The sequence below is a fragment of the Propithecus coquereli genome, unplaced genomic scaffold (assembly GCF_000956105.1).
Source record: "Propithecus coquereli isolate 6110/MARCELLA unplaced genomic scaffold, Pcoq_1.0 Scaffold7, whole genome shotgun sequence".
Lineage (NCBI taxonomy): Eukaryota > Metazoa > Chordata > Mammalia > Primates > Indriidae > Propithecus > Propithecus coquereli.
Window position 1 is genome coordinate 13,114,596 of NW_012153062.1, and position 25,091 is coordinate 13,139,686.

The window sequence follows — 25,091 nt, forward strand, 5'->3', positions numbered from 1 at the left end:
ATATAAATTTATTTTTATCTTGAAATAATTAAAGAAATTTGAGTTTTTTCATTATAGCTGACTTTTTTTTAACCCAGTGAGTAATATTTTGTCAAGTAAATGACCTCACCCTAACTTAAATTTTGATATTTATGTAGTGAGTTTTCTTAAGGGACAAGACAATCATACCATTAAGAAAAAAATTATGGCCGGGCGCGGTGGCTCACACCTGTAATCCTAGCACTCTGGGAGGCCAAGGTGGGCGGATTGTTTGAGCTCAAGAGTTCGAGACCAGCCTGGGCAAGAGCGAGACCCCGTCTCTACCAAAAATAGAAAGAAATTAATTGGACAGCTAAAAATATATAGAAAAAATTAGCCGGGCATGGTGGCGCATGCCTGTAGTCCCAGCTACTTGGGAGGCTAAGGCAGTAGGATTGCTTGAGCCCAGGAGTTTGAGGTTGCTATGAGGTAGGCTGACGCCACGGCACTCACTCTAGCCAGGGCAACAAAGTGAGACTCTGACTCAAAAAAAAAAAAGAAAAAAATTATCATTGTGCCACAAAAGATTCCTGTGTCTGCTAACAGCATGAGCCCTTGGAATTTGTCATAACATCATTTGACCTATGTCCTTTTATAAGGACATCATGAAAATTAAAGTTATAACATTTGTAAAGTCTATCAACTATTCCTTCCACATGGCTACTCTTCTAGTTTACCATAATGCTTTGAGGCGAAAAGATACCGGTTTCTCTTTGACTATTTTTTCCCCTCATTTCATGTGGAATTCTTTTCCAAGGAGTTAAGGGAAGATGAGAATCCCCACATTTATGTATTGCCTAATCCCGTCTACTACAATTGTTTGCCTATAACTAAGAGTCCATTTTTATCTAGTATTTTGCCTCTAAGTAGAAAAACTGCAGAATTTCAAAAAAGTCAAATAAGAAGAGCATTCCATGCTCCAAAACATCTTCAGTTTGTAGATAGGTATCTTTTGATGGTTTGATTTGAAATAAATGGATGTCTAGTTTTAAAGACAGAGCTCTTAGAGTTCAAACCTGAAGACCAGTCGATCTGAATTCACTTCACCCAGATGGTTTCTTCAGGCTTCACATGATCATTATAAGAAAAGAGATCTGACCTCATCAAGAATGTCTAGTTGTTCTTTAAGGCAATAAAAAAGATAATTCAGTAAGTTCTCACCTAACACCATTGATAGGTTCTTGGAAGCTGCCAATTTAAGCAGAATGACATATAATGAAACCAATTTTACCACCGGCTAATTGATACAAACAAGAGTTAAGTTCCTACCTCATATTTGTGGTCATGAAAACATCACCAAACTTCCAAGTAAAGACCCAAAAATGCTTCTAATGTTAAACATTGAAATAAATGTGAGCTACACATACATTTAAGAAAGATGAATAAAAGCAAGTAAGAGAATTATTTACCCAGTTTTTGGTAAATCAGTGAGCGATGGCGGTTGGAATGCTGGTGGGTTAAGTCGAGGAATGACTGTTTGCAAAGCGAAAATTTTAAGGAGCATCTCCTCCCGCCACACAGATCAAAAATAAACAGTCACGGCCGTGCGCGGCAGTTCACGCCTGTAATCCTAGCACTCTGGGAGGCCGAGGCAGGTGGATCGCTCAAGGTCAGGAGTTTGAGACCAGCCTGAGCAAGAGCGAGACCCCGTCTCTACTAAAAAACAGAAAGAAATGATCTGGACAACTAAAATCTATATAGAAAAAATTAGCCGGGCATGGTGGCACATGCCTGTAGTCCCAGCTACTAGGGAGGCTGAGGCAGAAGGATCGCTTGAACCCAAGAGTTTGAGGTTGCTATGAGCTAGGCCAACGCCACGGCACTCTAGCCCGGGCAACAGAGCAAGACTCTGTCTCAAAAAAAAAATAAATAAAAAAAATAAACAGTCACAAAGCTGAGCACTTTCATATCACATCATTTATTGTGGTGCATCTCTATAACAACCACAAACTTTATGAATTCTTATTTTACAATAATTTGTATCCAATTCATTCATCCATTTTCCAACCTGCTTCTTCCAGTTCAGTCATGCGTGACTGGATCCTATCCCAGCAGCTCGGGGAACAAGGCAGGCGCCAGCCCTGGCCAAGACGCCATCCCTTACAGGGCAAACTCTCACACACACCCACACTCACTCAGCCTGGGACTGTTTAGACACACCAGTTCACCTAACATGGACGGCTCTGGGGTATGGAGGAAACCGTAGTACCCAGAGAAAACCCATGCAGACACTGGGAGAACAGGCAAGCTCCACACAGACAGTGGCTCTGGGCACGAATTGATCTTTTTTTTCTCATAAACATTAAAACAAAATGATATTGAACAAAACAATGTTATTTAAGGGCCTGTTGTACTGCTAACTTGTCATTGCTATTACTTAATTTCTGACTATAGATTATTAATGGGTTTAATTTTATTATTGCCTAAATAAAGAGTTCATTCTTTTTTTTTCCCTAAGATTCTTCAGGCTAAAAAAGTTAATTCATTATTGTGGTAAAATATGCATAACATAAAATCTACTATTTTTAAGTGTACAGTTCAGAGGCATTAACTACATTCGCATTGTTGGGCAATCATCGCCATCATGCATCTCCAGAACTTTTTTATCTTCCCAAACTGAAACTTTGTGTTCATTAAACAATAACTGCCCATTTTGCCCTCCCACTAGGTCCTGGAAACCACCATTCTACTTTCTGTCTTTACGAATTTGGAAAAGTTTATTTTTAAGGGCAATAGTTTGAAATGAGTTTTTTGTAAAGAGGGCAGGGGTCTCTTTAGTGAAGCTGTCCTCTGTGGAAAGAGAGAACTGTGTGATGCTTTAAGGTCATTTCTTATAGATAAAAGAAATAGTAGGCAGTCAGGTGCCACCCACTCACTATGTTCCATGACATCTATTATAGGCAGAGAATTTTTTGTGGGCCTTTCCAAAAGGACAAATCAACGAGGTGCTGAAATCTTGGCTGATACTTTTAAGGTAGGTAAAGGATAATTTATGCCTGGTACAAAATAATTGCTTAATAAATATTCATAGACCATTGAATCAATGTGATGAGTAATGGTGTTTATATTTCACTGGCTTTGTAAAATAATTCCTAATATTTTTACATTTGCCAGAAGCTATTAAATTCAAATTTCTCAATAAATCAGCTTCATTGGGCTACCACAGGAGCAACAAAGTTAGCATGGGCATCTTCTGCTTTCTCCCAATGTATAATCATACAATTGCCAGGCAGATGTTCCTGGCACAATTGACAGCCTTAAAAAAAAATCTGGAGACCCAACCGACTCTGACATGAAATACAAATTTTTCCGATTAGAATCAGGAGTCACCTGTACTTGAGTGCCTGCTCTGCGCTAGAAACTGTCCCAGATATTGCACATACATCGTCGAGGTCCCTTCACTGTATTGATCATTAATAGATTGGATCTCCAGACTGCTTAGGAAAGGACATAACTCCCAGGAAGCCCTGTTCCCTATGAGGATGTGAGGCTCCAGCTGAGCCATAGTTTGCACAGCATATTCAAACACAGTGTCCCAGAGCAGCCCACTCCATAAATCAAAGAGCTGGCAAAGACGTTGCCTTAGTCACACATCTGGAAGGAAGCTCTGCACTTTCTTCTTAGATGCAGTCTTCATTTAACTGGCAATACCCAAACCTATGGGTCCCAGTTTTTCTTCCAGATATTTAGGGCCCCTGGCAGCTTTCAGAGAAGCAGGTGTGGTTCAGGCAAGTTTTTAATCGATTTTAGAATTATTCTGCAATATTAAATTGCTTGTTTTTCTGTCGTCTCTGTAGGACTATGCAGTCTCCACAGTCCCGGTGACCGATACTTTGCATTTGAAGAGTTTTTGCAGCATGGCTGGGCCTAACCTCATTGCAATTGGGTCTAGTGAACCTGCACAGAAGGCCCTCAAGGTAACTACAAAACTGCGCTCCTTCTAAATGCAGCAGGCAGTGCCTGCCACAGGGTTTTTCTAATTCTGTCTGCTGTGTGAGCAGCAAGCAAGGTTGGCAGAGAGAGAACAGGCTGGTACTTGAGCTTCTGTGATGTGCACTGTTGTGACTTGGCATTCATCAGGAACCAGAAACACCTTGGTGTAGGAAGAACTCTTCATTGGGGAACCATTTTTAGTCATGCATCAGGTTTTCTGAAAGGCCATGATTCGGAATAATGAACACCAAACTCATCACAGTTATTCCCTCTGGGGAAAAGAGGGCAGGCCACCAGTTAGAGCTCCTTGTAATGTTTTCTCTCCAGTTGGGGAGTTGGTACACAGGGTTTGTTATATTATTTCTATCCTTTTGGTGTGTCTGGATTATTTCATAATCTTTCAGAAAGCCAGGATTCAGAAGTACCTAGAAAGCGTAACTTCTTCATGTGTATTTGGAATAATTAAATTTTATGACAGGAAATTTCTTCATTTTATAGATGAGAATAGGAACACCCAGAAAAATTAGACTTGCCCAGGGTTATGCAGCTAGATCGTGAGTAGAAGTTTTGGTAATGAAGAAGACTTTCCATTGTTACAGTGCTTCCCAGTTCAAAGATACTTCTCTTCTCTGTAACTTCCACCCTGTGAGGTGATCTGAACTCCCCCTACAGGCAAAGACCATGTCTGTTTTGCTCCCTGTCACGTTCCTATGTGCTTGGCCCTTAGTGGGCCCTTAACACATATCTGGTGAAGGGATGAATCAATGAATGAGGGAGGAGGTATTATCTCCATTTTGCAGATGAGAAGAGATCAAGTGCCTCGCCCCAGGTCACAGGCTAATACTATACAGTGGGCGGGGACTGCAGCCCCTTCCTCCCAGCTGGTCCTGCACATCAACATACATGACTTATTAAAGGACCTAAACCAGAAACTCCTCTTAGGCAAAGAGAGCACATCTGTGTGCCCCGTGGCACACAGCGAATTTGTATGCCCTTTCAGGTTTTTACCATTCTAAACTTCAGTGCTGAACTTGGTGAGATTTGGCTGGACACAATCATTGAGCTGAATTTCCCCTCCACGTTGTCTGCAACTCCTTCAGCTAGCTCACCTGGACTATCTTCCCCCTTTCCCCAAACCATATCTTTGATTGTATTTCTAGGGTGTTTATGAATTGTTGCTGAACAATCTCTCAGAATGTAATTTGTATGATGGTCGTTAGAGAATGTCTTTTGTTCTGCTTCATCTGGAAGGCCGTGTCAACTTTCTGCATATAAAAAAGATGGCATCTTGAAAGAAAACATTTGATGAATGGTGTCACTCAGAGGGTCTAGGAAGATAATTTTTCTCCTTAAGGACTAACAGTGGTAACTATCCATGGCAGGTAGGTTGGTCTGCCCATGTCTGAAATCAATTACAAGGGAAGAAGAGGGCTTAAGTTGGCTTATACCATGCCTTTGTGTGTATTCACAGAAAGAACCCCTTTCTGGGCAGACAAACTAGAAAAAGTAGCCTCTCTGCCATTCTGCATAGATTAGATCCCTGACTCAAATAGCTTAGTCCCTACTTCAATAGATCCCCTAACTCAAAAAAAATCGTCTAGAGAAACTACAGTAACATATAACAAAATAAGAGGTAATATAATATGGTTAATTAGCGCTGTTGTATGAAATAGGCCTTAACTGCTCTTCACAATTCAGAGGAGAGGCGTGAGCTCCCTGAGGGCTAGGTAATCAGAGAAAGCTTTGGGGAGAGAAGTGGGCTAGATGTGGGTCTTGAAGAATGGGTGGCATTTGGTAGGGTGGGATTCAGTGAGAGAATTCTCAGGTGGAGACTCAGCATAAGCACAGACTGAGCAAAGTACATTTATGAGATGTGAGCAAACCAGCCCCACTAATAAACACTTTTCTTGTGGGCTTCCGGAGGCACCATTGGATGCAGGTGAGGTCTGAAGAGAAAAGAACTTAAAAGTGAGGAAGACAAGATTATCACCGTGAAACTGGAGTCTGCGTGCCCACAGGTCTTTGAGCAGAAGGCTCTACACTGCTTCAGAGATGTTGGACCAACATTCTTTTGGCAGAAAAAAAAATTGGAGGGGGAAGACCCTGCAGTCAGAAAAAGAAGAACACTGATGCCCTAGAAAAAGAAAGCTAAGCCCCAAATCTATTGCACACCTTGGCAACTCACCCCCATTTCTCCATTCATCCCTTCCCCTCCCATTGTTAAGTTCTCTAAGACCGCATCTCTTCAGGGCACCCTATGAGGACTTTATAGTCCTTCCTGTGGAGTTCATTTGAGTTAGTGTCAATAATGATGTTCCTTCTCTTCTTGAAACCTTCTGTGTCAGAAGCTATAAATAATCCTCACTAGCTAAAAAAGCATTCTTTGGAGATCGTATTCTCCATCACCAAATGTACTGCCTAACCAGGGGCCTGTGGAGTTGGCAAATGCCCACCTGCCATGTTCCTAGCATCAAAAAAGTCCTCTTACCTTGTAGTGGAAGCAAGAGGACAGACCAAACCGGAGAATGGTGAGATCTCCCTGAGATCACAGGTTGGAAATAGGTAGGTTGGTGAAACTCAAATTTAGCTGAATTGAGCTGCTTATTTATTTGAGCAGAGTTTGGCTCCTGTATTATTAATAGAACCATCAATAAAACTGATAATGGGTAAGGTCTATAACTGATGTGGAGATATAAATACTCTATGTTATTACAGGCAGGAAGACAAATGGTTAGAGACAGATACACAATTTATAAGTAATAAAAGTATTATTGGTTTTATTTTTCCCACTTACAGATGGAAATACTGAGATCTGATGAAGTAAGCATTGCAAGTAGGATCTCATGGTTCCAGAACCCTTACCCAATTGCCCACCCCATTCTATACCCAATCTTTTTCTATAAGAAAACATTTCCTAATTAATTTACCATGGATTGGTTCTAGCTGAGCTTCGTTTCCTCCTCCCCTCTGTCTCCAACTATTTCCCCTCTTCTCATTTTTTGCTGATATCCAGGATCTGAACAGTCTCCGGAGAGGTGTGAATTTGGTCCCAGGTACCTATTTTTTCCCTTGCAAACTTTGATGTCTCAGTTCTTGCCTCTGTACAGAAGTCCCTGGCATCTCTTTAAAAAGGGCATATTTATTATTTTAACAAAGGTGATTTGTGCCTTCCTGTGCCACACACGGAAAGCTTGAATACTTCCCACATCTGTCACTGCTCTCAGTACTTAACTCCTTCAGAGTCTAAAAACTACTTTTACATATTCGTGTAAAGCTGACAGCCAAAGGATTTCTGGATAGTTTTATTGCATTTGAAACACTTTGTGATGGGTTGCAATCTATTCTCGGTTAATGAAATGAGTTCTCATGGAGATAGTCATCATACTTGTCCAGGTTATAGTAGATTTAAGTGTGTGCATTGTATAACTAAATGAAATCATCCATCTAAGAAGATTTTATAAACTCTCTGCTAAAAAGCCCAGAACACAGGCTGATCAGGGTGCCAACCTAGGGAAGGAAGAAAGGAATACATATTATTACTTCATTTAACCATCGATATGGCCAATGTACTGGAGGTTATGTTGATTTGAACGAATTCCTAATGATATTTAACATCAAGTCTGATCCTAGAAATACTATTATTTAACCAAAATTAGTTTTTAGAGCAACCTGCACTTTCCATAGTTTTCTCCCACACATTCCATCATTCCCTTCATGCCCCTGGACAGCTACCACTTTCTTCTTGCCCCTCTACCTACAAAAGAAAATAATATAAGATAACTTAATTCATACACAGGCATGAGACCTACTTGTACTCTTCCAGAAGGAATGTTTGCCTTCTCAATGATGAAAACTCCACTTGCTCCACAACTGGAACTGCTGCTCACAAACATAATTTGAGCAAAAGATGCCAACCTCCAAAGAATACATATTCTATTCCTTCATTGGTATAAAGTTAAACAAGAGGCAAAACTACTCTGTACTGTTAGCAGTCAGAATAGTGATTGTTTTAAGAAGGAGGGAAAGAGTCATGGTCCAAAGGGCCACTTTGTATGCTATACTTTAATTTTTTAAAGTTTAGGAAAAATACACATATGACAGTATTGGAAGTGGGCTATTTTTGACTTACAGAAATAATTCTCCAATAGCTAGATGTGTCTAACTCCCAAACCCTGCTTTACCCTTGACTTCATAAGGAGTAAATTTGTGCCATATCTCACCTAGCTCTTTTTCTAGATCCATTCCCAAGTTGCCTTACTTTCCAAAAACCTGCCTGGATTAATTACATGCTATCTGTCACAGGAGGACAGATTGTAATATCTGCCCTCAAGAGGGACTCGCAGTAATTCTCAGTGATGATTTTTAACTCAGTCTCCTTGGTAGCATTCAGTCTTCCAGTCAAATGGGGGGAAAAAAGAAGGCAAGATGAAGGGATCTGGGGAAGAAGAAAGAAAGGAAGGGAAGGAGGAAGAGGGAGGTGGTAACCTTTAGCTGAAACGTACCTAAAAGTAATCAGAGGAAGAGCCTGCGGACCCAATCTGGGAGGGACCACAGCACTGACCAACCAGCCAGCGGGGTTGTGCCATCTGCTGGCTGGGCCGCAGGAAGAGCTTTCTCACCTCACCAACTGCATGCCAGAGACCAGTTTATTTGTTTTTGTTTTGTTTTGTTTTTAATTTTTTGAGACATTATATTTGTACATATTTTGGGGGCATATCTACAGTTTTGTTCAGTGGCCTTTTAAATAAATAATTCTGTTCTTCTGTATCACAGTAGATTATTATCTAAAAATACTTTTAATAAAAATACTATTAATAAAAGGACGTGGTAAGAAAAGAATTATGAGATCACCACTCCATTTTTTGGTGTCTTTGTCATGTAAATGTACCGAAATACAGTACAGTAGGTGGAATTCCAATGGACTTGTAATTTTAAATTAAAATGCTCACAATGCATCTCAATGGAAATGTCTTTTAGGTTTCTTGTCTACTTCCTGAAATAGCTAACTGAATTTGTAAGATTCCTTGAGTGAGGACTAGAGCTGCTTCATAGCTCATTTAAATTGCGTAGCACACAGTCTGTTTTTCTTTTGAATGACTAACTACATAATAGAGATCACTCAGACAGTATTTCCTCTTGTTTTGACCCAGCTTCAGCGTTGATGTTTATGTCCAAAAATGTCCATGCTATTTTATAGATGGTCATATAAAAAATGAACGTGGAAAAACCCTTAATGTGTTTGGACTTTGTATGTTTTTTATTGCCTGGAATTTCCTTTAATGACAACTAGAACAGCAGTAGCAAAACCCAAAAGACTAAATGAAAATCAACGAGTATCAACAGGGTGGCTGAAATGGAAAAATAAAGACTTTGCATTTTTAGTTGTTGTCACAGGGAATTATAGTGTGTAGCCCCAAGATTTTCCACTTTGGATCTTTGCTAGGAAAAGCATATTGACAATCCCATTATAGGTTTAATTTAGTCTTATTATCTGGTTGTCCGTTCCAGTTATATTCACCAGATCCACAAAACAATGATTTTTTTTTAAATCTACCATGCCTGTATTAAGAAATTAAAACACAAAACCAAATAGCTTCTGAATTTGTAACAACTGTTTATACTCCTTTTCCTGGCAGCAGTTGCTTTATCTGATAATATTCCCAGAGCTGTATGCCAACAAGGCTAGGGTGGCCAAAATAAAATGCTCTGGCATAATGAGGCAATAAATAATTTGAAGCTGTGAGACCAAAACAGCCATGCTGAATTTTAGCACTAGTCCTAAAGCAGGAAGAAGGCAAAATTGGCCAAGTAGGAGAAAGGGAATAATGTGGTTTCTTTTTTCTTTTGGGCTTTTAAGAAAATATCAAAGGAAAGAAAGAAAGAAATTATATTTAAAGTATAATACTATTCATTCTGTCCATTATACAATAGAACATCAAAAATTATTCAACTGACTCTATGGGATATTGTAGAGGTAATTCACGAATCTGTCCAGAGGTTGGGCACATGGCCTTTTAAGGGGCCTTTCCACCCAAGACTCTTGCATATGAAAGGAAAAGTCCATAAGTGACCTTAAATGAGTGGTTCCTAGTGAGAGATGTGGTTTAAAATAATCTAAGGAGCTTCCTGAAAACACACCATCCTGGGCTTATCTCAGAAAATGCTGGTGTTCTGGGTCTGGTATCTAACCGAGGCATCTGCATTTTTGAAAAGCTCTGCAGATGATTCTGATGCCCAGGCCAAGTTGAGAGCCACTGCCTTCAAGGATACTTGCAACTTCCAAAGGCACCTAGCTCAGAATCCTGAATAATGTGCACCTGAAGAAGTCAACCCCTATGTAATATAGGTGCAGAATGACATATTCCAGTTAGAGTAGCAGTAAAAGTAAATAAAGTGTCAAGTTAAAGCCACAGAAAGCTATAAACTCCTTACCTTTCTGCTGCCTAGAATTCAACATTGTCTAATATAAACTTGAAATATAATACTTAATTGGTTCATAATTTGAATGCTATCATTCAGTCCATTTGGCATGTTGAAATTCCTCATTAAAATATTCAAGTTACCAAAAATCACTAATGCAATTATTTTCTGAGAATAGGAAACTTGCATTTGACTCATATTTCCATACTTCCTCTCACAACACACACACACGCACACACAGAGAGAGAGAGAGAGAAACCTAGTAAGAGGACCTGATCTTGATGTGTAAAGATTTGTCCCTTAAAGAAAAAAAGTTACACTTGACATCATTACTAATATTAGAGAACTTACTTTTAAAAATAACCATATGTTGATTCTACTAAAGAAGCACAGTTGTCTGTGGGGCCAAAATGACTATGAGGACAAAGAAGAGAACTTAGAATCCAATTCATGGATTGTCATTCCGGCTGTGCCTCCAGCTATCCCTGTGTGACCCCTGTCTCCTGTACTCAGTCTTCTTGAAAGAACAAAGTTGAATCCACTTCACTATGAAATCAGAGTGTTATTTCCTCCCATTGGAAATTTCATGACAGCAAGTCAAGGTGAAGGACCACATCTTAAACAAAGGGGGGAGCAACTACTTGGCAAAAAGTAGCAACGGTATAATTATAAAGCACTAGCAGTAAGGATTATGTCAAAGTGGGTTCACTGTAGACTCTCAACTGCTCTGATACTGTCCTTTCAGTGCCTGCAAGTAATGGAATATCTTTATACCTGTTTATGCTTAGCAACATTTCAATGCCTGTTTAAAGATAGAAAACCACAGAAGACTCCAACCTCATTCCATTTTCTCAGAGGAAGCTTCAATTACATATATAACTGTTAAGGTAGATATCTAACAAATGACATGATTTTCTAATTCATACATAAAAATCTGATGGGGGAGAAAAAGCTAAGGTTTCCACAATTTCTTATTATTGTCTCTTCTTCAAAAAGACTTCTAAAACAGCAATTAAAAAGAGATCACAACTGAATTTGAAGCTTGTGTTTCCTGAGCACCATACAGGAATAGGATTTACTGAGCAGCAACTGTATGAAGGATACTAGCCCAAGCACAGGGATACTGAGATGGGTGAGAAATAATCTCTGCCTTCAAGGCTGCTCCGATTTAGCTGGAAAAACAGGAGAGAATATTAAAAGATAAATATTGTCACAGTGCAGCACAAGCTAAGTGCCTATTAAATGGCTCAGGGTCCTAGTAAAGGTGGTAGGAGTTTGAGGAGGGAGCGGGCACCAGAGGCAGGAGTCCAAGTCTGAGTGGACCTGAACGAACACGAGCTATAGGATGGCACAAAGGAGTAGTGGTCGTTACAAACAGGACAACCTAGGGGGATTCTATTCTGTAATAGACAATGGCTGGATGGGGGCTGTGTGCAGGGAAAGAAGGGGTTTTCTTATCTGTGGGCTGTGGGGGGGGCACACAAAATTTTTTAGCGCAGGCATAAAATCTGAAGGTGTTCTTTCAGAAAGAGCTGTCTGGCACTGTGCCTGTAATGATTTAACAAGAATAAAGATTACTCCTGAACGAGTTAGATGCCATCAGAAAGGCCATGAATAAACGAGAGAAGGATCTGGACTAGGAAAGTAGCCAGGAAGGTGGAAATGGCAGTGCAGAAAGTGAGGCCCATTTAGAGAAGTAACAGAACTTTGTGACTGATCAACTTTAAAGGGAGAAAAAGAGATCAGATCCACACTTTGACAGATAATTACAGCACTCCTATTCTGTGCCAGGCACTGCAGTAGGCCCTGGGGGACACGGATAAACAAAATGACTTAAGAAATAACTACAAGAATGCAGTATCCTTGGTAGAATTTTTGGAAGAGAGTTCAAACTCTCCCTGTCCCCATAAACTGAATTCTCCCCATCTTCTACAAAGAAACAGACCATTGGGCAAAAGTATGTTGGTGGATTTCAGTGACCTAGATTCACACTTTGGGAACTGAGTGCTACTCAGACACGTCCAACTGACAGCGGCTCTGGTAGGCATCCGATGTCTAAGCTTGTAAGACACTAACGGGGTTGGCTTCTATTTCAGTTTCCATTGGCAGCAGTGGAATCAGTGCGCATTCAAATTTGGAGTCTCTGTCCTTTATCCTTTTCCACTTATTTTTATCTGTACTCACTCTCAAGGCCCACCAAAAAAAACACTTCGACAATATTTGCATGCCCCCTATCTCTAGCAGTGCCAGATTGTTTCTTGGCTGAATTGATTTTGGCAAAAGATTAAAAAAAAATCCAGGATGATTTCTGTTTCATGGGCTGAAATTGCACATCACGGCATGACCTACGTGATACTCTGGGCCATGCCAACACGAGTACCTTTGGTGTTGATGGGATTAAGAAATGTGTCAGTTGAGCTGGAAGGAAGGTGGTTGAGTTTTGGGTTACTGTTTCTCTGTGGAAATCACATGTATTAAATGCCGTAGGTGTTGATGAGTATCCTATTGCTTGGCTGAAGGTTAAGAAAGCATAGGGTAAAATATAGACACAAAATTAGAAGTGACATTTTGACCGTGAATTTTTCTCCAGCCTCTGGGGAAAACTTCCCCACTACCCAACACAATGCTAGGATTTGGACCATCCTTAAAAATAATGACATGGAAGAGAAACAAATTGAAAGTAAATTTGCTACCACCCTCCTGCAAAATCATCCCACTAACATTGCCCTACTCTTAATAATCACTTGTTATTTTTCCTTGTTTTCATCGTTCAAAATATATTAGTTCAATAATCTTTAAGGATATTTCTAAGTCCCATTTTTCAGTTATGGTCACTAGATGGTTCTGTGGCTGCTGCTGGATCCTTGTATAACTCATCTGTCTATAAATGTAAAAGGTAGCTTTGGAGATAGGGTACAGCAGCCAATCCCTTTTATCTCTTTCTGAAGTGAGACCAAGTTCAAAGCTGTGACTGCATACCTAAAGGTGACTTATAGTTACTGGGTTCCAAAAAAAACAATTAGAAGCTAAATGAAAGGTGCTCAATCTATTATATTGTGTGTGTGTGTTTCTAATCATTCATTTCTTTTTAATCCACACCCTGACAAGTGATAAGAACTGAATATAGATCAGCTATTAGCGGTTGTATTCTCAATAGCAGTAAAAATACCTTTTAGGCATGAAGATCATATTAATTTAAATAATCTAAGTTAGTGGTTCTCAAACTTTAGTGTACCCAAGATTCACATAGAGTACACATTTAAAATGCACATCCCAGTCCTGGGGTTCACCATGAGAAATTTTGATTTGAAAAGACTGGGATGGAGCCCAGGAACCACTGCATGATTCTGATGCAGGTAATCCATGGACCACACTGTGAGAAACACTGGCCCCATCTGGAGTTGTTTCCACGTTAGCATTTGAGGGCAGGGAGAGAAAATTCATTCCTAAAGCAAATTGCTATGTCCTTGAACAGAAGATGCCACCTAAAATCATTTGGAATGATACCATATTGAGTAAAATAACTGGCACTTCAGAGAAATAGCTCTCATGTAAAGGAAAACCAGCATAACTCTCCTAGAGTATTAAAATACACATGCTTATGAAGTGCTAACTTTTCTCTAACATGCTGTATCTTTTTAGGAAGAAATGCTTACAGAATCAAAGATACTTATCATGTTTTCCATATAGTGCCTTTCTCTGTGTTGATAACATATGTGTCTTAAAATACAATGTATCTGTAGTGAGTTCTTATTACTCTAATTCTCACCAGGCACATAGTCCCTCAGACTTGATTAGAAAAGTCTGCCTTCCTTCCGAGCTCTGAATTTAGCAACAAACATGATGCTAAATTCTACATGTAGGAATAGTGGCAGGAGGAAGGAAACCTATACCTCTGTTTGGGTAAGAATTTTGTCTGGTCCTACCCCTGAAGCTTGTTAGGGAAAATTTGAGAAGCGTTTCGGAGAGCTACCAAAGCTGATTATAGTGGGAGATTCAGTGACCAGTATTGATTACACAGAAAGATGTGGCACAAGGGCCAATTGGCGGCTCTTCATTGCTCTTCTCTGAAGGCTAAACTCTGAGTGTGTCTTACAAAGGAAATTGCAGGAGGAGAGACTTTAGGAGTTGTTGAAATGCTGAAAGATGGGTAGAGTGGGGAGGAAAGAGGACTTTAACTTTTTTTTGAGTTAATTCCATTGAGATTTAATTTCCATACAATAAAATTCACAATTTTAAATGTATAATTCAATGAGTTTTGACAAGAGTATGCAGTTAAATTCAATAGAACTTTAACTTTTCACATTTGAATCTTTTATAAGAAGCTTGTGTTTTGTAATAGTTTGATAATTTAAAAACATGTTTTTAGAAGAAAGTTTGAAATTATGCAATCATACCTCACCTCATTTCATAAAAGCAGCTTACAAAGATACATAAAGTATAGTAAAATAACATAACTAGAAATAGAAGGGAAAGATGAGATAAAAGGAGGAACAAGAATAAGGATTTAGACTGGAGCTGAGAGAATGTACACCATGAATTCTCGTTTCATTTTTTACCCATAGAACAACTGGACTTTAAGCTTCCAGTCAGTCAGTGCAAGAAGAAAAACCCAATCATCTTTTCTTGTATGGTTGAGAGCCTCAGTGAATGTAGGCTCCTATTTAGCAAATCCAATTTGCCATCCTGCCTTCCAAGTATTTATGATATCTTATGCCATCAGCGCATTTTATAAGCTCATTGAAGGTTAATCCAAAGACTGCCCGTGAGGAAGCAAAAGTTACATTAGCCACACTTTAAAGTTAAAGTTATCTATGGTATTGACAAACGGGGTGGAGAGCAGCTTAGATAACTTTCTTTGACAGGCCAAACCACACTGGAGTCCAAGAACCAAGGCTCATAAAACTATGAAATCTCAAGAATAGGGCAGTTATGTCGTAGCCAGTTCCTACCAGCTTACAAGAGCTGACAGTTAAATTTTCAGGAATTTTGCAAGCTAGTTGTTAAATTGCCATTATTAAAAATTAAATCATATATACTTACAATTAAATTATATTAAAAACTAAGGTAGGCCGGGCGTGGTGGCTCACGCCTGTAATCGTAGCACTGTGGGAGGCCGAGGCGGGAGGATCGCTCAAGATCAGGAGCTCCAGAGCAGCCTGAGCAAGAGCGAGACCCTGTCTCTACTAAAAATAGAAAGAAATTATCTGGACAACTAAAAATATATATATAGAAAAAATTAGCCGGGCATGGTGGCGCATGCCTGTAGTCCCAGCTACTCGGGAGGCTGAGGCAGGAGGATCGCTTGAGCCCAGGAGTTTGAGGTTGCTGTGAGCTAGGCTGATGCCACGGCACTCCAGCCCGGGCAACACAGTGAGACTCTGTCTCAAAAAAAAAAAAAAAAAAACTAAGGTAATAAATATTTAAAACTCATCGCTTCTTAATTAACATTACTGTGTTTTACCATTAGCTCTGCTCTTGAGGTTATTTGCATCTATGGTGCCTTCATGGTGGTAATATTATATATCAGTGTGCCACTGCACACCTCTTCCCAGTTCCACATTCAGTGATGTCACGGTGAAGTTCCAAATTGGCCATGGTGGGAGTATTTCCACCACTGGCATCAGCAAATACTACAGATTTGATGTATCATTTTATCGATTTTCTAGACATAAGTTATAGAGACATAAGTTATAGAGAAAATTTTAATAATGCAAGTTAAACTTACAAGTATATTGTCTTAGGAGACATGGATTTTTATGAAAAGAGAGTAATATGTTACCATGGACTAATTATGTGATGGAAATAATACAGGGGAAATGGTGGTCACCTTTGCCATTTGAATGGTGATAGTTGTTGTATAGCAAAGATTGACCAAAAAAAACAAAACTTCTTGAGATTGAAGACAGAACAGTTACCAGAAAGGAGACTTTACTCAAAAGAACCAGAATAGCATGTCTTGAAAAGGAGTCACATTTAACTGCTGGCATTACATTTCGCTTCTATTTATTCAGCATGTATTATAATTATCATGTTTTAGTTAATAAAATTGAATCTTTTTTCATAACAAAAAAAAGTGTGCTGTGTGTAGCCATTACATTGAGGAAAAAATAAGGAAATATTTTTCCAGGATTCAAAAACTATTATGCAGTTCAGGCTGGGTGCGGTAGCTCATGCCTATAATCCTAGCACTTTAGGAGGCTCAGGCAGGAGGATCCCTTGAGGCCACTTTTCTGCTGAATCCCAGCATTCTTTCTTAGATGTTCTATTCAAAGTGTGATTATCTACTTGCTATTTTGGTTCTTCTTTGTAGAGGAGGCAGGTGTTTGATTCCTCTAGTCAGCCACCTTGAAGCCCTTCTCAGGCTGTGTTCATTTTGAACTAATCTGTGGACAGATTATAAAACATGAAAATATGATGTTAGTTCTAGAATGTTCTCCACAGCCATATTGGCTCAGCCATAACAGGATTGCCAGGGCTTGATGTCTGATATATCATCAAGCTCTGGTAAACTCTTAATGGATGGATAAATGAACGAATGATTTTAGATACCCAGTAGGAATGACCAAGTGTGCTTGTGTATCATATACTGTATATCTCAATAGACTCTATAATCAGTTGCTTTTAACTTTGGTTTAGTTTTGATATGTTGAGATGAGAACAAATGTATATATCATAGGAAGATCAATTATGAGTGACTTAAAAATGTCCTTTGAATATTTCCTTAACATCTCTAACTACCTTTTATACATCCTTGCTTCAGTATTTAACTAATAAGTCCTAAATTGTTCTGTGAAATGACATAGCCCAGGATTGTTGGACTTTTTTAACATAATTGCTGTAATACAAAGAAAGGATGAGTAAAAAGCAGAAGAATGATTCTGCTTTTCAGACCTTTGGATGAGAAAATTCCCAGAAATTTTGGGAACTGCAGGAAATGCCTGGTTGTTAATGCAACTAGCCATGCGGCTTCTCTTGGGCTGAAAGCCAGACAGTTCCCACTCTGTTTTGTGACAGCTCCACTCTGGAGAGCAAGGCCAATTCCTCCAAATGAGCAGCTGTGTAACAGACCATGACGACGTGGCCAAGATGATTCTCAGAGCCGTTTCCTCTCTACGGCTACATGCCTTCTTCATTAAGGAGGTGCCTATGATAAAAGTGAGGTTAACTTTCTTTTTACTGCTAGCGTACCCTTCCCAGACTTCTCCTGCCTTGTATCATAGATCTTCACCTCCTGAAGGCAGAGCCTGCAACTGAATTACCTTTTCATCTCTTCCCTTTCCCACCCCACACCGCCATCATGCCTAGCCCAAAGAAGGCACTCCATAAAAGATTGTTGAATTGAATCAAACACCAGTTGTATCCAATCTCAACAATAATCACTGTAATTATTTTACACAAAATGGAATCGTCCCCTTGGCAGAAGTCAGAAAAGGCATTTGGAACAGCAACTTGACTTTTCAAATCATCCCCCCAAATCCTGTGGAACTCATGTGTATTATTCAGAGTTTAGTCTGGGGCCTCTCAGGATATAGAGTAATCTGCTCTCAGGGAGAGGAATTTGTAGTGACGTGTAGAGGGTTTAGGGGCTTTCTCCTTTCCGTTCTGGCTTGGGGCACAGTGAAAAGCAGGAAGTACAGTCCCCGGGGTTAAAAGAACACTTCACATGGAGTCTGGAGCAATACCACCTCCTCCACGCTTTTTTAGGAAAAAAATGTTGGAACATAGAACTAAGCCCAACAGCTGCATTCTCGGAATATTTGAAGCGATGCTCATCTTTTAACAAAGGCTCTGTGCCTCCACAAAGGGGAAACAAAACCTGTTCCTTGGCCTCACTGTGGCTGGGTCCTCAGGAGCTTGAGCTCTTTGAGGTGATGTCCTGCCAGGCAGCATATATGAGCGCATCCTCTCAGTGCCCGTTAGGACGCAACAGGGGAAAGATGTTAGAAAGTGATGCAGTCTCCCTGAATCTTTCTCTGTGTGTTCCCCACCAAATGACCAGCGCCCTGCATTGTATATATACATATACCTGCGGAACCTAGCTACAAACAAATGGTAAGCTGTCTTATTCAGACAATAGCAACATATAAGAGGAAGGAAAATGATCATTCTGATAGGAAAAGAGAAACCTGTTCTTTGTCCTAAAAGACAGAAACTCTTTGTGTTTAGAATAAGCACCTTAAGCTTTTTCATGGGGGAAAAAATGTATTTCTTGTTTATTATCTACAAGAACCACTTCATAAATCCTTTTCATTTAGAAAGACTATGCCTGACATAGCTTTTGTATTTTTCTTCTTCCCACAGTTGAGCAGAACTCACTCACTGTGCAAATGGGGTCTGTTCATTATTAAAAGTCATTTCTTTTGGCATACTTTTAAATCTGTCTTAAAATGATAACCATGGGGTCTTGATAAATTAATTGAAAAGCTTCTCCTAAGGCTTGGATGGTTTTGCTAAGACATTTTAACAGTAATTCTCAGTGGAATTTATCAGTGAATTACTTCATATATTCCCAGCATTAAATTATTTCCCCACTAAGGATATTATAATTCCCTTCCTCCCAGTAATGAAAAAAATGAAACCATCCTCAAACAATTCTAGGTTGGGTACTAGCCGATTATCAGTAATTTTAGGAATGCCCCCACCAGAAGCTATAAATTATAAAATATAAGGCTCAGAAAAGGTAGAAGCATTAAAGAATGAGGCAAAATAGTGATTACAATTTCAAATAGATGCTAGTACCTGAAGAACAACAAATCAAATAGGAACCAAGGTGGACAGAGGATTGTTCACTCAGGAGGTGAGGTTGGAGGCTTGGGACGGAACAGAGCTAGAGCCAACCAGAAAGGAAATCTATAGTCCCTGTTACTCCAGTGACATTTGGCACTGTCTCAGGTAGGCACAACTGGAGAGTTTAGTTTGTTCCCTCACTAAAAAACAAGAAGGCAGCGCTGATAACGATCCTTGATATCACTTCCTCTGGAATGTACAACATTCCATGTTTCTGCTTTGTAGTCACCACCGGACATGCATGAGTCAGACTGAGAGGTGGGGGTTTGCCCAGACTGCTTATGGATCCAGTGAGCAGAGTCAGGCCTGAGAGATGTGGTCTTGCCATGCCTCTTTCTCTTTCAACTCATCTTGCACCAAGAGGCATGGGTGGTTTTTTAATCTATGGATAAAGAATGCAATGAATCCTCTGTAGACCATGAATTAAATGGAAAACCAACTGGCAATTAGCTGGTGCTTATGAATGGTGGGAGTACCTAGCCTGAATGTGTTGGGCCAAAATATGCTACCCACAGTTCTCCCAATCTCTTCGAAAATTGAGTCAATGGGAGTAGTAGATTTTCTGGATTTTTTTGTTTGTGTCTAGGCTTAACTAGGTCACAATGGCTGTGCATACCACATTGTAAGGACCTCTCGAAGGCCCTCAAATCACTGGGATCCCACTAGTAAACCCCTGGCTCAAAGAATGGTCTCCCCAGTAGTCTGGAAGAAATCCTGAACTTCTTGGGTAATCTAGGTCCAATTCATGTGACAAGATGACCATCTGGTTCTGACTGCAAACATTAAGACTGACCATCTTGGTCCACCTTCGATAGAGCACGATAAGCAGAGATTCGGACATAGCATAATCCCATTCCCTGCACCTGGAAAGAAGCAGGCTAGCCAGACTGCCCAAAAGCGACTGCCGAGAAATTTCACAAATCCTATCTGCCATCTTGCATATAGAGACAGCCCTGCTTATACCCAGGAAGACGTCAATCTGCCCATTGGGCTTCTGGACTGTTTTACTAAATCAGGGTCACAAAGGCTTATATGTTCAGTTTGATATACAAAAAGTCCTTTCTTTCTTTCTTTGTTTTAATGGCTGTAGGTGCTACATACTCTCTAGTGAACCCAGGTGTACCACTCCTATTATCTTACTTTGTCATCCAAAGTCATTTGAGTTAGGACCACAAAATATAGTGCCCTTCTGTATAGCTTTAAGAAAAAGACAAACCTTGGCCTCATTGATTTTAGCCAAGTTTCACCTTAAATAATGAATCGTATTTCTATTTTTGGACATAGACCTTATTTTATTTTTCTGAGAGAATTCAATTATTTACATATGTGATTGATCACATAGTTCTCGATATCCTTTGAAAGGGTGAAAGGAATGACGAAGTGAATCAATTAGTTTACAAACATATTTTGATCAGCTGCTACATGCCAAGTGACTTGTGGCTGGTAAGGAAAAGAGGTAAGGGAACTCATATTTATAACACATTTAATATTTGCTAGGAACTTGTGCTGAGCACTTTATGTGTATTATCTGTTTTGGTTTTTAAAATAATCTTCAGGCCAGGTGCGGTGGCTCACACCTCTAATCCCAGCACTTTAGGAGGCTGAGGCCAGGGGTTCGAGACCAACCTGGCAACATAGTGAGACTCTGTCTCTAAAAAAAAAATTTTTAAATTAGCCAGGTACAGTGGCACACAACTGTAGTCCCAGCTACTCGGGGAGGAGGATTGCTTGAGCCCAGGAGTGTAAGGCTGCAGTGAGCTATGATTGCCCCACTGCAGTCCAGCTTGGGAGACAGAGTGAAACCCTGTCTTTAAAAAATAAAAATAAAAAATAAATTAAATAAAATCATCTTCAGAGTTACCCTATGGGGAATAGGTATAGCATTGTCATCTCATTTTACAGCTGAGGAAATTGAGGCTTAGAGAGCTTAAGTGACTTTCCCAAAGTCACACAATTAGTATGTGGCTGAGCAATGCTTCAGATCCAGACCTTTCTGACTCCAAAGCCCATGCTCTGCCCACTCCATTATGCCTGGACCTGCATTCAAGGAGCTATATGTCTGGTTGAAGAGAAAGAGAAACTGCACAAAAACTTTCATATTAAAATTTATCCTTATTTTGAAAAAATTGGGAGCTTTATAGCAATTTTCTCTAGGGGATCTAGGCAGAAGGGATACTAAGCCCGCAAGACTACTGAATTATGTGTTAAATAGTGTAGGCCTCAGAAAGAAGGCTGAAAAAAACCACCATAGGAATATATGCTGAGTATATCTTACATGGTTTTAAGAATAAGGATTAACTTCCAAAACAGATTTTCTTAAAAATGATAGTAAAGGTCAAAGCTTCCACAATAATAGACAGGATTGCAGACTGGAGACTTGAACCTTATTTGTCTGGTCATGCTGTCATGAAGCAGTAGTATTTTATTAAGGCCTTATTACTATACCTTATTATATATATATATTATGTTCACTTAACTTTCACAATAAGTAAATGAAAGAATATTATTACCCCGATTTTATCAATGAGGAAACCAAGAAGTTAAAAAAAAATACCTAAAATCTACATGACTACTAAAGGTTAGCACTGAGACTCAATCCTAGTTCTGGCTCCAGAGCTCATGGTCCTAATATGCTCCCTTCCACACAATAATAAATGGAAGCTACTATAATTGTGTTTTAGAAGCAGCCAAAAAGAAAGTCTGCATAAGAAGTAATTAAATAGGCTGGGCGCGGTGGGTGGCTCACGCCTGTAATCCTAGCACTCTGAGAGGCCGAGGCGGACGGATCGCTCAAGGTCAGGAGTTCGAGACCAGCCTGAGCAAGAGCGAGACCCCGTCTCTACTAAAAAAAATAGAAAGAAATTAATAATTAATAATTATCTGGACAACTAAAAATATATATATAGAAAAAATTAGCCGGGCATGGTGGCGCATGCCTGTAGTCCCAGCTACTCGGGAGGCTGAGGCAGGAGGATCGCTTGAGCCCAGGAGTTTGAGGTTGCTGTGAGCTAGGCTGATGCCACGGCACTCACTCTAGCCTGGGCAAAAGAGTGAGACTCTGTCTCAAAAAAAAAAAAAAAAAAAAGATGTAATTAAATATCAATTCATAATAAGAGAGAGCTACTTGGGTCTGGATTTTTTTCTCTTAGGCTTCTTCATTTTATTTCTGAGCATATCTGTTTTATGAAGAGAGCTAAGTTGAATACATTGTTGATTTGCTTAGAAAAGTTCATCTTTAGGAGTATCTTTAACTTCTTAATTGCCCGCATGTTAGAATAGATCTAAGGTTTCTCACTCATGGCTGTAGAGAAGAACCCACCTCATAGGTGATCCCCTCTGTGGGCCTATCACTTCAAGGAACAGTTTAAATTAAAAAGTGCAAGAGAATACACAAAGAGTGCAATGCGCACCACCCAAAGGTTGGACATATTTGAAACTCGGACTTGGGGGGGGGAGGGCAAGGGCAACGTACGTAACCTAAACATCTCTACCCCCATAATACGCTGAAATAAAAAAAAAAAAAAAGTGCAAGAGAGATGTCCAGTCAAGTTCTTTAGCTACACCAAACTGCACCATGTCATAGTAGGATTAATATGAAAAATAATTAATGGTACTGCAAGAGAATAAGGAAGAAGCACCAAATGAGAGCAAAAAAGTAGATGTTATGGCAGTTTGTAGGAGGGAGAGATCTGCTGCCTCTACAGCGCTCAAGAAAGAGAGCAAAGTGAGATGATTAAGAAAGGTTTTGAGTTGCACAGATCTGGGTTTAATCTACCTGTATGACCTTGAGCAAGGTATTTGACCTCTCTCAGTCTGGTTTCTTCATCTATAAAACGGAAATTTTGAGGCTATAATAAAAGTAAAATGTTTAGTATGGTGCCCTGCTTGTTCTTACTGTAAAATAATTATCTATTTACCAGTTCCCTCCATTAGACTGTAATTTCTTGGAAAACCAGGTCTATGTCCTGTTCCTCTTTGTGTCTCTCAGCCTTTCCTACAGTGCTTAAGTTCACCCCCATCCCTGATGTCTCCTTGCGTGCAAAGGGTAACAGTAACATCCATAATCAGATTGCTCCTGCCTCTCTCCACCCTGGACACAGTCCACACTAGAAGTGAATGGTTTCTACCTGGTTGGTAAGGCAGGAAGGGCTTGTTGTGTGTCACTGTTCATGTTCTCTTAGGAATGAATCCTCTACAGGAAGCATGCCATCTCTCTTCCTCTCTTCCATACTGTAAATCTTACATCCAGTGCCACCATGACTGAGTGGGCACATCTGCTTAGTAATATGAAGTGCATTTCCACATAAATAATGAAGGGTAAAAGGAGACCTGGCTGGAAAGGTAGAATGGAACCAGATGGTGGAAAAGATCATGTTATACCTTCCTGGCATGACATTTCAGCAGATTCCTTAAAATGTATGGATATTGATGAAGAATGGAAAGAGTCTATATGACTAAGCCCCAACTAATAATTGCTTTTGTTCTTGGTATTTGGATCTCTTTCCTGTTTGGAGGAGGGGAGTGTTGTTTTGTGGGGGGTTGTTTTGATTGTGTTGAGGAGGTAAGGCTGAGGTTTCAACATTTTAAATTTTGTGCAGAGTTCATTTTTGTGTCATTTTTTAAGTTATTTTATATTAAGGTACTGATAAACTCAGCATTTGAAGGATAGACCTGCTAAGTAAGTTTTTCTCCAATTGTGGTCCAGGGACCCTCTGCTTCAGAATTATCTGGAGGACTTTCAAAATGCAAATTCCTATGCCTCACCCCAAATCTGCCAAACCAGAATCCCTAGGGGTGAGGCCTGGGAATATGATTTTATCATTCTCCCCAGGGAATGCTTGAACTCATTGTATTAAGGGCATCACCTGCCAACAGACAGGTGAATTCAATTTAGATGTACATGGAAGAGCAAACTGTGGGTTTGTGTGTTTGCGTGTAGTTACTGCTAAATCAGATTGTTGGCCATTCTGATTACTGCCGTGGTCCTTCTGTCCTACAGAGAGGGCATCCCTGCTCACTCACCCAAAGATACCATCAAAACCCCCGCTGGGCCCTTGTATATGTGGCCATTTTGTGTCTTATTGATAGGTGGTGTGAACAAAACTAGAAAAATAAAAGACAGTTTTAAAACCTTAAAAAAACAGAGACAAACACATGCTTTAAAAGAACAACAAGAAGAACCTTTGCAATTCTTCCAAAGACATAACTTAATCAGGTTTTTCCTCTTCTGGTTGTAAGTGACTGGAGGTCCTAGACAGGAACTGGGACAGAGGAACAGTCCAAGGCATCATTTGCTAGCTGGCATCCCACCGTCCTGCCTCCCTTCCATTTGAAAGTGTGGGGAGATGCTCTGCTTAGGCCTTTTGTTTTGTTTCTCTTTGTAGATCATGCAGCAGATGAGTGACCACCGCTACGACAAACTCACTGTGCCTGATGACAAAGCTGCAAACTGTATATACCTAAATATCCCCAGCAAAGGGCACGTCTTACTGCACCGGACCCCAGAAGAGTATCCAGAAAGTGCAAAGGTAAAAACCATCCCTCTGGCCGCTGTGGCTGGGTAGGCGTCCCTGGGAATTTTTTCACGATGAAGTGACAAATAAGGGCTTCTTTTTCCTCTATACATATCCAATCATTAAGAAAGCAGAAAGGATAATGTAATTTGGGGCACTAGGAAAGTTTATTTAACTCACTTTTCTCATTCATAGCATTGGTTACTCATGTATGCACAGTAATTGAGGCGATCATGCCTGATATTCAAAGCTTTTCAAATAAGTACTCAGATGGCCCAAGTCTCTGCCCTCACTCTGATTTACATTTCCACACTCAGATACTCATTAAGTATAAAGACCTACAATTAGATGATCAACTGTGTCATTATCTGGCAGATCTGAGCTGCCCCTGAGAAAGAGTCATTTGTTTCTTATGGA

General features: G+C 39.9%; 1 protein-coding gene across 1 annotated transcript in view; it reads left to right on the forward strand.

The window, feature by feature from the left end:
• The window catches only part of DDAH1 (dimethylarginine dimethylaminohydrolase 1), a 145,585-nt gene that overhangs the window by 116,335 nt on the left and 4,159 nt on the right, over nucleotides 1-25,091 (forward strand). Inside the window, exons 3-5 of the mRNA XM_012661159.1 lie at nucleotides 2,919-2,992; nucleotides 3,816-3,935; nucleotides 24,546-24,689. Coding sequence (XP_012516613.1) covers nucleotides 2,919-2,992; nucleotides 3,816-3,935; nucleotides 24,546-24,689 — 338 coding nt within the window. The remainder of the gene's footprint in view (nucleotides 1-2,918; nucleotides 2,993-3,815; nucleotides 3,936-24,545; nucleotides 24,690-25,091) is intronic.